General features: G+C 42.6%; 1 protein-coding gene and 1 long non-coding RNA gene across 5 annotated transcripts in view; one reads left to right on the top strand and one right to left on the bottom strand.

Moving 5' to 3' along the window:
- msh3 (mutS homolog 3 (E. coli)) overlaps window positions 1-14,292 on the top strand; it is a 149,953-nt gene that overhangs the window by 60,702 nt on the left and 74,959 nt on the right. For all 4 annotated transcript variants that reach the window (XM_034170665.1, XM_034170663.1, XM_034170664.1 and 1 more), the window contains exons 15-18: window positions 963-1,131; window positions 1,325-1,389; window positions 4,157-4,273; window positions 4,462-4,569. In XM_034170665.1, the coding sequence (XP_034026556.1) occupies window positions 963-1,131; window positions 1,325-1,389; window positions 4,157-4,273; window positions 4,462-4,569 (459 nt within the window). The remainder of the gene's footprint in view (window positions 1-962; window positions 1,132-1,324; window positions 1,390-4,156; window positions 4,274-4,461; window positions 4,570-14,292) is intronic.
- Window positions 220-13,384, bottom strand: LOC117510798. Its single transcript, XR_004560815.1, has 3 exons — window positions 13,374-13,384; window positions 2,276-2,281; window positions 220-311 (listed from the first exon to the last, which is right to left on the bottom strand). It is a non-coding gene; the product is annotated as an uncharacterized LOC117510798 (long non-coding RNA).

Genomic DNA, 14,292 nt, shown 5'->3' with positions numbered 1-14,292 from the left:
TCAAAACAGATCGTCACCCCACTGAGTCTGGTCTTCTTGAGGTTTCTTCCCGTAATAAATAAATAAATGCCCGAGGGAGTTTTTCTTTACCCCTGTAGGCAAATTGCTCCCTCGGGTGGTGGGTGAGGTTACATAGATCTTAATCATATGTAGTCCTTTGGAGCGACTTACGAGGGGATATCAAAAAGTTTTGAGCCTCACACATTTTCCCAGTCGGATATTATAATGCATCACACCTGATCTACATTAATGCCTTAGCTACTTATTTCATGTAGGATCATATTGCTCACTTCAATTGTTGAGTCATAACACTGTGTGGAAGAGACATACCCTCCAGTGTCAGTTGTGGCATTCTGCTTTTCCAGGACAGTGCACCAGTCCACACCAGCCGGGTTGCCATGGACACTGTGCGCAAGTGTGGCTATGAACTTCTTCCTTCCCTTGCGACTTCCACCTCTTTCCCAGGCTGAAAAAATACCTTCGGGACAGAGATTTGAGGATGATGATGAGCTGACTGCTGCAGCGGAGGGCTGGTTATTAGCAGAGGATGTTGACTTCTACCCATTGGGTATCAGTAACTGGCAAACTAGATGGAACAAGTGTATGGAGTTGGAAGGGGACTATGTTGAAAAATAAAACATTATAAATCCAAATATCTTGCTCTTTTTGTTTGATGCTCAAATCTTTTTGATATCCCCTCGTATGTTGTGATTTGGTGCTGTATGATGAAATTGAATTGAATAGATAAAAACCTGGAATTGAATGTGAAGAAAGCTTTAGGGTAGACAAACTTGCTGGTGACTAATGACCTGTCCACAGTGTATCTCCCATTTCTCCCAGTGCATGCTGGGATTGACTCCAGCCTTCCATTACTCTCAACAGGATAAGCAAATTAGCAAACAGAAGAAAGTATTTTGTTTGCACCTTGAAATAATGACACATTGTAACTGCGTTGTATGCAGGTCAGGGGATAAGGCTGAGCTGTTCTCAGATCTGTCCAGCTTTCCACTGCTGTTGGAACGGAAAGATCAGATCCAAACTGTTCTCGGTGAAATTCAAGAGCACCGCAAAGAAATCCGCACCACACTGAAGGCCCCCACGCTGGACTACGTCACAGTGTCTGGACAGGAGGTACAGTCTGAGTGTGACTGAGACAGACCGGGTAGGAGGAGACTGATGTTGTTCTTTGACTGCAAGGCTTAGTCACAGCTTTGTGTGCATTTCAAGTGCATGTGGTTCAGTTAAAAGTGATACATTATTACGTCTGCCAGCAACAGTCGTATTTATCAACACCTTCCTCCTCCTCTTCCTCCTCCTCCCTCAGTTTCTGATTGAGGTGAAGAACTCACTATCGTTCAGCATTCCGACTGACTGGGTCCAAATCAGCAGGTGAGACATGGACCTAATCACAACTCTAAACATGTCGTATTTTAAATTTTCCTGGATCAGACCCAAAATTTAATAGTTAGGTCATGACTTTTTAACTTTTCTATGTATAAAAAGATAATTAGTGTTTTTTTTAGAGTGCCCTGGCCCATCCATTTATTCTGCTGTAATTTCATGGTACCCTTTTCACTAGAGGCCTAGCGTTTTAACCAGGATTTGTGAAAATCTTTCAGTAGGTTTTTATTTTAACTTTTAAATAATAAACAGCAATAAACATTAACTGAAGTAAAAATTACTGAGACATCAAACATGCTTTTATTTGATCTTTCATACATATGAAAGAATAATTCCTCGAATCAGACCAAAGTGTCACTTTTAAAAATTACTGACTTGGCAGCAAAAAGTGTCACTGTGTGATCTGTCCCCATCATATTCATTAATTTCTCATATTGTTACTATGGCTGCACGATTTGGATAAATGTTGAGACATTTGATGAACTCCTGGATAATCTGATAATGATTGATTCACTAAACCAGACGTGGGCTCTATCTTCCATCTGAATTCAATCGATTTTATTTATTTAACTCCAAATTACAACATACGTCACCTCAAGGTGCTTCTCAAGGGTAAGGTCTAACCTTACCAATGCCCCTGAGAAAGCATCTTGGCAACAGTGATGAGGAAAAAACTCCCTCAGATGTTTTTTGAAACCTCAAGCAGAAAAAGACTCAGAGGGGTGACCAACTGCTTTGACCATACAAATAATAACAAAGATCAAATCAACAAGGTACATCAAAGAATTGCCAAACGTAAAACAAAAGCAAGAACAAAAAACAAACAAAAACAAAAAAACAAACAAACAGAAAAAGCAGTGTGTATAGTTTCCACCTGCCACTGTTGTGATTTCCACGCATCCTTTAAATTGCACTCGTCTTGGCACCCACGGGTGTGTTGTTCTATAAATGAGGTCTGGTCAGACAGGTGGATTACTGTCGCAAGGCAGCAGAAAGTGTTGACACCACTCACTCACTCATCTTCAACCGCTTACTCCAATTAAGGGTTAGGGGGGCTGGAGCCTATCCCAGAAATCGTAAGGCGTGAGGCGGAGTACACCCCGATCAGGATGCCAGTCTGTCACAGGACCACATATAGACAGACAAACACATTCACACTCACACCTACGGACAATTTAAAGTTTCCAATCCACATTACCTGCATGTCCTTGGATGTGGGAGGAAGCCAGAGCACCCAGAGGGACCTCACGCAAACACGGGGAAAACATGTGTTTACACCATCAACTGGCAAAAAGCTGGCCTAAAGTCTAACGCAGAGTGGTTCTGCTACTTAAAGGACTCGATAATCGCACACATCTTACATGGCATTACAGTCGCTCAGCCATCACAGGGTTAACTCACACAGACATTCACATCCATGGTCACATATTCTGTACATCTGGATTGTTTGAGTAAAGATTTGAATACATCAAAATTCCTACTGCCCAGTTGGGATCAAACACAAGACCTTCTTGTATTGTGACACTCAGGTCTAATTATTTAGGATGCTAAAGTAGAGAAAAAGTTCTATCCCTTTAAAGAAAATTCTGTGTAGAACTGCAACTCAGGAAGGGAATTTGACATAAAACGTGTGCCAAATCCCAATGCAGATCTGTAGCACATTGGCTGAAGTGACCCCTAACAACTAGGGGTAGCAGAAAGTACCCCCCCCCCCCCCCATACACACACGCACACACACACACACACACACACAAAAAGGTGGTACAGATCACAACTGCAACAAAAGAACATGCCATGCATCTGAAATGAAATGAAATGCCTTTATTGTTATTGTACATACATATATACAATAAAATTTGTCCTCTGCATTTAACCCGTCCTAATTACAGTTGGACACAATTCAGCCACTAGGAGCAGTGAGCAGCCACAGTCCAACGCCCTGGGACCAACCCCAGATGTAGAGATGCTGCCTTGGTCAGGGGCATAGAAAGGAGTAGACCCAAAATAAGCATGTTTTTGATCTGTTCTGTTTCATTTTAAAGAAGTAGATGAAGTAAGTTATATACTGGTTGTAAGGCCCATTGGTACTGTTGCTTATAACCAAATTCCATAGCGTGAAGTGGATTACACTCTGTGACTCCTCCTGCAGTGGATGCCAGTCCATCACAGGTTACATCTGCAGCTAAGGCCGTTACCCATTTCCAGCTGGGTGAAGTGGGACAGTATAGATGACGTGCGCTGTTCAGATATCAGTGTTGCCACAGTTATTTTGAAAAGTTACTTTATTAGTTACTTTTTACAGTTACATTTTAAAGTTACTTTATACAGTTCCTTCATTTGCAGCTGTGGACAACTTGTTGCTGAATGTAACTAAAAAGTAACTAGTAATCTAACTTGGTAATTTTTAAGATTGAATACTCAGTAAAGTAACTTATAGTTACTTTACTGAGTATTCAATCTTAAGAGTAACCAAGTTAGTAGTTACCTCATGAGTTACATTACTTATTAGTTACAAGTTGTCATTAGCTGCTAATGAAATAACTGTATAAAGTAACTAATAAAGTAACTTTTCAAAATAACTGTGGCAATACTGCCAGGGACACAGACTGGTAACATGCCCAGGAATTGAAAAAAGTGCTGCATATTGGTAGTCCAACTCCTGATCCTTTTTATTCAGGGGACTGTCCACTGTATCTCTCAACTGTGTTTTTGTATGATGATGGATCTCTACCCACCACCTCCATCTCCTCTGTAGCACCAAGACGGTCATCAGGTATCACTCGCCTTTCCTGGTGGAGCGTTACAAGAAGCTGCTGCAGCTTCGAGAGCAGCTTCTGCTGGACTGCCAGCGGGAATGGACCAGATTTCTGGAGTATGACGGCCACACACACAGTTTATTACACACTCAAGATAATAATAATAATAAGCTGTCATTGTCCTCAGCCTCTCATAAACAATGTGTTTTACTTAAGTATAGTATCACAGGTCTCTGCTCAGAATTCTAAATACATTCACCTCATATCACTCATGAAAATCTCTTTCCTCTCTGTTTTTCTGCAGCCAGTTTGGGGAGCACTATCATACCATGAAAAGGGCTATTAGTCACCTAGCAACCATGGACTGTCTCTTTTCATTGGCTGAGGTGGCTAAACAAGGGGGCTATTGCAGGTGATGTCCTCTCATGCTGATCGTAAATATTGGTGTACGTGTGTGCGCTTGCATTAGTATGTGTTTGAGTGGGTGTTGTGTGTCGTGTCCTGTAGTCTCAGACAGGCTGTGTGTGGGAGTCTGCACCGGGCTCAGCAGCGCACTTAGCCAGAACGCCAACATCTCTCCCACTCGTGCAGACACACAAACTCACAGCCACCTTTATATTGTCCATTTGTACCAATTTAGCTAAAAGCATTTCACCAGTCTGTCTCCTGTAATCCCTCTACTTTTGCTGGATTTGGGCGTTTAGTTCATCGTTCCTGTTGTTTGTGTTAAACTGTTCTTCTCCCTTACTGTTGTTCGCTCTATTTAAATCATAGTCACTTTTACAGGTTTGGTGCATGTAAATGTTTCAGTGGGGTCAGAGGCTGTGTTTTACACCAAGGGACCAGGTACAGCATCCAAGCACCATTCCCTGTTAAGTAAGGTGTTAATATTTCACCAGTCATTCCTTTGTCTTGGGGTACAATTTTCTGATTTTCTGAAATATCTATTGTTACATCATCCCAGTTCAGAGGCTGCTATGGCGTCAGATCAGTGCCAAAACCACTCTTGTGATAAAACATGAATTCCGTCATATTGTATTAGTTCACACACATTGATATTAACTGTGAGCGCACAAATTACCTCTGTGTGCACGTGCACACTTATAGGAAACTGCTCGAGTGAGGAAAAAGGTGCTGCGAGCGAGGATGAATATGTCTTCGCTCCCCCGCCCCGCCCTCTATAAATGGATTTCTTCTCACGCGCAGTGGATTTCTACTCTCTCGCTTGAAGCTGGGGGAGGGAACCAGGGGTTGGTACTGGCTCTGCTGTGATTGGTCGTTTCTGAAGCGCGATATTTGATTGACAGCCTTCCTCTCAGACATGGAAGTCTATTGAAATGACAGAGACAACAGTGTCTGGGCAGAGCTTTGTTACCTGAAGAAAGGAGGTTTCTTAACCCTGCCCAGACGCCGTCGTCTTCTTCAGGGAGGTGGTGGCGAAATGGTTTTGGACGTGATTTAAGTGGTTTTACTTTGTCATCTGATAGTTAATAATCACATTATTCCCTTTAGTTGGTTTGGGTAGAGATTCATACTAATGCCGCGTTCACACCGGGTGCGACGCGAGCGACAGGTTGCCATGTAATCCCTATGGAAGGAGGCGTTTTGGAGCCATGCCGCTCAGCACAACGAGATGGACGCGAATGAAGTAATGCGAGTGAAGCGATTTTGAGCGATTGGCGCTTTTGTGGCGCGATATTGCGTCACGTCGCGTCGCGTTGCCCTCCTCCCCAAGTTGAAAAATCAGAACTTTTTCGTCTTGTCGAGCCTCGATGACCAATCAGGGACTGAATATGTAGTGACGTGGAGATGTCTGGAGTTTGACTGAAGATGTGAACATGTCCTGTATCTGGTAGCAGCCTGTGAGCAGGTGTCTGAACAAGGAACACTACTAGCCAGCCTGTGAGCCTGTGAGCTTGTCCCTTTTGTCCTTTATCAGTTTTTGGAGCGAGCAGCAGCCCCACAGCAGGGGCAGCGGAGATTTTTTTTTTCTGTTACGTGCGCACGCGAGCGAATTGTCCATGAAGATTATTTTATTTATTAACTACATAGATGTATAATAAAGCAAATGGTGACTGGTTTCTAAGCACAATTGTGACAGAGTTTTTTGGGGAAGAGCGAGGAGCAGCCCCGCAGCAGAGGGAGCGGAGTTTTTATTTTATTTAATTTTTTTATGTGCATGCGCGAGCAAGCGAATCCTCCATGAAGATTATTTTATGAATTAACTGCACAGATGTATAATAAAACAAATGGTGACTGGTTTCTAAACACAATTATGACAGAGTTTTTGGAGCGAGCAGCAGCCCCACAGCAGGGGCAGTGGAGGTTTTCTTTCTTTTTTTTTTTTTTTTTTTTTTTTTACGTGCGTGCGAGCGAATCGTCCGTGAAGATTATTTTATTTATTAACTACACAGATGTATAATAAAGCAAATGGTGACTGGTTTCTAAATACAATTATGACAGAGTTTTTGGAGCGTGCAGCAGCCCCACAACAGGCGCAGCGGAGGTTTTTCTTTTTTTTAATTGTATACATGTGCGCGTGAATGGGACAGAAGGTCCTCAAACTGGGTCCTGCAGAGGTGGAAGGAAAGCGGCCGTCATCCAGATGCAGCTCCTGCAGCAAATAATGATAATCCCTGAATTGGGAACGTCTCATGATGTTTGTCAGCTTTCCACAACAACTCGCTCCATGTGATCAAGGTCCGTCATGTTAACTTGACTGACAACCAGAGCCGGCGAGCGGAATGGAAGCTCCCCCTATTTGATGATGCACTGGGGTGAATTTTCGCAGAGAAAGCAGAGCGACACACTGGGCGATGGTGGCACGTCTGTCGCCATGCGACCAATGGGAATTTGTGGCATCTGGTCGCGCCCGGTGTAAATCCAAAAGTAATCAGATTACAAGTAATCCAAATGCTGGGTTTCATTAATCTCAGGTGATTTTTAGGACTTTCTCTAATTTATTGTTAAATAATGTTGAATTTATATGGAAGTGGTTGTTGTACAAAAGCTTCAGACATCTTTCGCTGTGATAGGTGATGAGTAGAGTGCAGTTTTAAGCAGAAACAAGGCAGTAATCAGTTATTTGCTGCAGTGCTCTGAAATGACACATGCGCAGTGAAGGCAGGGGGATCGATCAGACGGGGGACCCGATCAACTCAACTCTCAACTCAACCTTTATTTCTAAAGCAATGACAACAGTCGACCAAAGTGCTGTACATAAAAAAAAAAAAAACTCCCTCTGATGATATTGAGGAAGAAACCTCAAGCAGACCAGGCTCAAAGGAGTGACCCTCTGCTTGGGCCATGCTACCGACACACTAGACAGATATACAGGACATTTTGGGAGTCCATGCTGGTGCCAAGGACGGGAGGCCTGCAGAAGAAGACACCCACTCCCACCTCTGGATGGAGCGGCACCTCAAACGAAGAGAAAAAAACAGAATCAGCCGACAGAAAGACTACAAATATGGTATAATTTGTCAGCATTAAGCAACATGAAAAACAGAAGAAATACTAAGGTGAAATAGAGATGTAATCACTCATTTAGGAAATGCCAGAGAAAAGAATTTTTAAAGAGGATTTAAAAGTCTCTGATCTAATATTAAAGGGGGGACTATTCCAGAGTCTGGGGGCAGCTGCTGCAAAGGCTCTGTCACCTCTTCTCTTTAATCTGGTTTTAGGCACCTCCAACAACAGTTGGTCAGAAGACCTTAAGGCTCTGGTTGGGGTGTAAGGAAAAAAGAAGCTCTGAAAGATACACTGGGGCCAGGCCATTGCGGGCTTTAAACTTGATTAAAAGAAGTTTAAAATCAATCCAGAACAGACCGGAAGACAGTGAAGAGTAGACAAGACGGCGTAATATGGTCAAACTTTTTCTTTCCCAAAAGAAGACAAGCAGCAGCGTTCTGAATAAGCTGGAGGCGGCTTAGAGAGGTCTGATCCAAGCCAAAGTACAGAGAGTTACAATAATCTAGTCTACTTCTGACAAAGGTGTGGATAACCTTCTCAAGGTCAATCCTAGAGAAATATGGCTTGGACTTGGCTAAGAGACGGAGTTGGAAGAAAATTGTTCTAACAACAGTACTGATCTGTTAATTAAATTTAAAATGGCTGTCAAAAATCACCACAAGGTTTCTCACACAGTAATGAATGTTGGAACCCAGGGGACCCAGGACATCGGCACAGCAGGCTGTGGAAGTGCTCCCTCAAACAGGATAACCTCTGTCTTGAATTCATTAAGATTTAATAGATTAGCACTCATCCAAGATTTGACCCCACTCAAACAATCCAATAATGGCTGCATTGGGTCATTGCGTAATGACCTTAGTGGCAGGTAAATATGGACATCATCGGCAAAGCAAAGATATTTGGTATTTTCAAAAGATACAGCTGAAAAGCAATATGTACAAAATGAAAAGAATAAGACCTAAAATGGAGCCTTGAGGGACTCCACAGGTCAGTAGGGCCACATCTGAAGAAAAGTAGCCCAGCTGCACAGAAAAGCTCCGCCCTGTGAGGTAAGAACTGAACCAGGTGAGAGCAGAGCCTGTAATCCCCACACACTGCTTGAGACGACGCAGCAGAATTGCGTGGTCGCTGTGTCTAAGGCAGCTGACAAGTCTAAAAGCATCAGGATGACAGGACTACCTGAGTCAGCTGCTAAAATCAAATCATTTAAAACTCTCAGTAGAGCTGTTTCGGTGTTATGTCTTGGTTTGAAGCCAGACCGAAACTTTTCAGAAATGTCATGCTGAGCTAAAAACGACTGCAACTGGATCAGACCGCAATTTGCCAAGCTCCCAACTGGCACTTTCAACAGGAGTGCTGGGAAGGAGTGACAGACACGTGCTTAGGGCTAACTTCTTTTTCTTATTCTTCAGCATCTGGGCAGAGGTTCCTTCAGGTTGTCTCCTCTGTGTGAACCCTTCAACATTTACATTTTGAATTTTCTAATAACATCAGATTTAAAAAAAACACACACACTCACGCAATTCAGGCTTCTTTATACTTTTCTAAAATGAAGGCCTATAAACTCACATGACATGAATAAAACAAGAGCAGTCAGAGATTTCTGATGTCCGCCAATCTGGATCCAGATCACCTCCAAAATTCAGTGCAGTCGTCCATGCCCTAATATGTATCTGTGGTGCAAATTTGTTGAGAATCTGTGAAGTAGCTTTGACATAACCCTTCAAAGCCTATATAAAGTGAAATTTTGATCCAGTATCTAGATCGCCTCCAAAATTTAATGGACATAATAAAAATGGCAGATGTAATAAAATTGTAAAAGTCAAAACAATGGTGTACTGGGTATATACCCTTTAGGATAACACAGCCAACTCAGAACTGACTCCTCCAGACCGATTTAGCATACTTTACCATACTGTTTGTATTTCTTAATATTTGAATGATGGTGGTCAACCGCACAGTGGGGACAACTTGGGAATTAAAGACCTTTGGTGATTTTTCCAGTCTGACAGGGATTTAAACCAAGGATCCTTTGGTCTCAAGCCCGCTATTATGTAGAGCTAGCAGCCACAGATGGTCACAGTCCACTCTGTCTGTTTTCTGCCTGTTCCTGTGGGGTTTGGTGTGTTTTAATTGGTGATCCCTGGTTTTTCTTGACTTGACTGCTTGCTTAGTCCACCCCCAGTCTGTCTGTGCCCCTGCTCTCCATGGATGAGTTTGTGTGAATGGATGTGTCACTACAATTTGTCTGGTCTCGTTCCACACAACTGCGCTTCATTTAATCATGCACTTGTCTCAAGATCTGTGTTCATCAGCAGGTGGCTATCTATCACTGGGTTTTTGTTAGCATTTGTCAGCATTGTTTGTCATTACTGAGTATCACCCTCATGCTCATGCGTGGGTTCCTTCTGTAGTCTTTTCCCGTTTGAAGCTTGCGCTGGTTTTTTTCCTGTTCTGCTGTCTCCACACCACGGCTGCCACCTTGCCTGCCATCAAGATCTGTCAGCCCATTTGTCTACCTGTCCGAGGTCCCTCTCTGTACTGTGTGCAATTTCAGCGCTTTGTTTCATGAATCTTTGCCACTTGTAAAGTCTGTTTTTTTTTGTCTGCAAATTGGTTCAACTCAAATCCTGTAAATGTCACACTTTAAGTCAACTTAACTGCTTAACCATATTTTACAGACTATAAGTTGGAGGTTTTTTTTTTTTTTCTTTCTTTCTAGTATGGGAGGTTCTGTACTTCTGAAGCAACTTGGATGTCAAAAATTGGGGTGTAACAGTTGCAGTTCTTTTTTTTCCTTTTCAGGACAAAATGGTTGGTAAATTAAGTAAAGCATACATTCATTTATTCATTCATTTACCATACCTGCTTACTCCAGTTAAGGGTCACGGGGCGGCTGGAGCATATCCCAGCAGTTATATGGTGTGAGGTGAGGTACACCCTGGACAGGACACCAGTCTGTCGAGGGGCCACATATAGACAAACAAATGTATTCAAACACACACCTACTGACAATTTAAAGTTTCCGTAAAGTATGCAGTTGTGCTCAAATTTGTGAATCCTTAAACTTTTAGAAAAAACAAAAACAAACATAATTCAGGTGCCATATCAAGATGCTGATTAGACATCATGATTAGTGCACAGGTGTGCCTTAGACTGCCCACAATAAAAGGCCACTCTGAAAGGTGAAGTTTTATCACACAGCACAATGCCACAGATATCGCAAGATTTGAGGGAGCGTGCAATTGACATGCTGACAGCAGGAATGTCAACCAGAGCTGTTGCTCGTGTATTGAATGTTCATTTCTCTACCATAAGCCGTTTCCAAAGGCGTTTCAGAGAATTTGGTAGTACATCCAACCAGCCTCACAACCGCAGACCACGTGTAACCACACCAGCCCAGGACCTCCACATCCAGCATGTTCACCTCCAAGATCGTCTGAGACCAGCCACTCGGACAGCTGCTGAAACAATCAGTTTGCATAACCAAAGAATTTCTGCACAAACTGTCAGAAACCGTCTCAGGGAAGCTCATCTGCATGCTCGTCGTCCTCATCGGGGTCTCGACCTGACTCCAGTTCGTCGTCGTAACCGAGTTGAGTGGGCAAATGCTCACATTCGCTGGCATTTGGCACGTTGGAGAGGTGTTCTCTTCACGGATGAATCCCGGTTCACACTGTCCAGGGCAGATGGCAGACAGCGTGTGTGGCGTCGTGTGGGTGAGCGGTTTTCTGATGTCAATGTTGTGGATCGAGTGGCCCATGGTGGCGGTGGGGTTATGGTATGGGCAGGCGTCTGTTATAGACGAAGAACACAGGTGCATTTTATTGATGGCATTTTGAATGCACAGAGATACCGTGACGAGATCCTGAGGCCCATTGTTGTGCCATACATCCAAGAACATCACCTCATGTTGCAGCAGGATAATGCACGGCCCCATGTTGCAAGGATCTGTACACAATTCTTGGAAGCTGAAAATGTCCCAGTTCTTGCATGGCCGGCATACTCACCGGACATGTCACCCATTGAGCATGTTTGGGATGCTATAAGACAGCGTGTACCAGTTCCTGCCAATATCCAGCAACTTCGCACAGCCATTGAAGAGGAGTGGACCAACATTCCACAGGCCACAATTGACAACCTGATCAACTCTATGCGAAGGAGATGTGTTGCACTGCATGAGGCAAATGGTCACACCAGATACTGACTGGTATCCCCCCCCCCAATAAAACAAAACTGCACCTTTCAGAGTGGCCTTTTATTGTGGACAGTCTAAGGCACACCTGTGCACTAATCATGATGTCTAATCAGCATCTTGATATGGCACACCTGTGAGGTGGGATGGATTATCTCAGCAAAGGAGAAGTGCTCACTATCACAGATTTAGACTGGTTTGTGAACAATATTTGAGGGAAATGGTGATATTGTGTATGTGGAAAAAGTTTTAGATCTTTGAGTTCATCTCATACAAAATGGGAGCAAAACCAAAAGTGTTGCGTTTATATTTTTGTTGAGTGTACATAAAATAAAAATGGAAAAGTCAAAACAGTGACATGCAATGGCAAGTATACACCCTTTAGGATAACACAGTCAATTTAGAACTGACTCCTCCAGACAAATTTCACATACTGTCCCATACAGTCTGTATTTCTTAATGATTGATGTAGACACATTTAGTGACTTGGAAATGTTCATGTATCCATCCTCTGACTTATCGACAAAAAAGTGCAGATTTGGTTGTGTAGTACATATAATGGTCTGCATAGTTATGCACACTATTATTTTGGCTTTTATATTTTTATCTTAGTCATGTCATGTTGTAGAGATTATTTTTGACTGTGAGTTTAAAGGGTGTCATTTTTTTTTAAATTTTAATATGAAGTAGCCTGAATTATGTTTTTTTTTTTTAATATTTGATGTCATCACAGAAGTCAAACGCGTAAAAGCTCAAGTTGTCATAAACTTTCAAGCACCACTGTTAATTAGTGTTGAAAATGATTACTGAACAATGGGTTATGCCCACTACGCTAACTTGTTGCATACAGCTGTCAAGGTTGCTAAGCAACAGGGGGTAGGAGCTGGATGAGCTAATGACACAATTGCAGAATTCTCCATAGGCTAGATTCTCTTATTTCAGTTGCAGTTGGTTCATCCGTCACTGTCTCAGGTCAAATATTCATGCAACACAGCCTTCTAAGGCTGCAGTCTCAGAATTGAGACACAGCCACTGAATATATTTTGCGTAGTGTTCCTTGTTCAGACACTTTGCATATATCTATAAAGCTTGGAAAATAACAATTTTCAGTTTTATTTCAACTGTGGTGCATAGATTATTGGCAGTTCTTGTTTTACTGTAGGTAGCATCCATCTTAATTTTGCTGGTCCAGAGTGGGAATTGTACAATAAATTCACAATATATAATAAGGGGCAAATCAGATTTCAGCTGGGGCCAGTGCTCCTCAAGCCCTGCCCTGGAGCTACTGCTTTCAATGAACAAAAACAAAATAAATAAATAAAGAGCTCATCATTTTTAATTTGAATATTTTAACAGAGTTCTCTCCCAAATCTGATCAAATGTGGGCACTCTTTTTTTTGAAGGAGGGCTATAAATTTGCTGCTTGTCTGAGTGTTGTCATTAAACCCCTCAGGCAGCTGTTTCCAGCAGAGAGGCTTTATTAAAGCCACGCTCTCATACCTACACCAAATGACACAAAGACGAAAGATAGCTGGAGGGGAAAGGTGGACAGAAGAAAGCCACATTCTCAGGAGGAAATTACCAAAATGGAGCAAAAAGGACAAGTTTTGATTGATGAAATCACGATACCCCCACACACACCAGGGTGCTATCATGCAAGGCATTCAACTGTACACCAGGACCCACTTTTAGTGATTCTGCAGTCTAACGGGGATTTGATCCAAGGATCCTTTGGTCTCAAGCCTACTGCTTTAACCACTGCACCATCACCTTCTTGAAATTTTATATGTAGAGCTAGCAGCCACAGATGGTCACAGTCCGCTCTGTTTTCTGTCTGTTCCTGTGGGGTTTGGTGTGTTTTAATCGGTGATCCCTCCCTTTGGTTCACTTGACTACTTGTTTAGTTCAACCCTAGTCTGTCTTTTCCCCTGTGCTCTTCATGGATGAGATTTGTGTGAATTGATGTATCTGGTCATTCCACATACGTGTGCCTCATTTAATCACACACCTGTCTCAAATTCTGTCTTCATCAGCAGGTGGCTGTCCGCCCCTAGGTTTTTGTTTGTGTTTGTCAGTGTTTGTCACCAGTGAGTATCACAAACATGCTCATGCACAGTTCCTGTCTGTAGTCTACTCCCATTTGAAGCTTGCGTTCCTGTTTCTCTGTCCTGTTTTTTGTCCTGTTCTGCTGTCTGCACACCAAGGTTGCCACCTTGCCTGCTATCAAGGTCTGTTAGGCCATTAGACGGAGGTTTGAGGTCATTCCCTGTATTGTGTGCAGTTCCAGCATCTTATTTCATAAATTTTAGGGACTATAAATTGCAGTTTTTTTAACTATTTTGGGAGGTCCTGTGGCAAAAAAGAAAGGGGGGAAAATGAGGGTGTAACTGTACACAAAAATCATGGTTTGGTATGTTCTCAGTACAGTGGAAAAAAGAAAGACATTAAAGATATTAAGTCTGTGTCCAA

This window comes from Thalassophryne amazonica, chromosome 5, assembly GCF_902500255.1.
Source record: "Thalassophryne amazonica chromosome 5, fThaAma1.1, whole genome shotgun sequence".
Classification (NCBI taxonomy): domain Eukaryota; kingdom Metazoa; phylum Chordata; class Actinopteri; order Batrachoidiformes; family Batrachoididae; genus Thalassophryne; species Thalassophryne amazonica.
The sequence above is the reverse complement of the archived record's forward strand: the minus strand, read 5'-3'. Positions and strand labels throughout refer to the sequence as shown.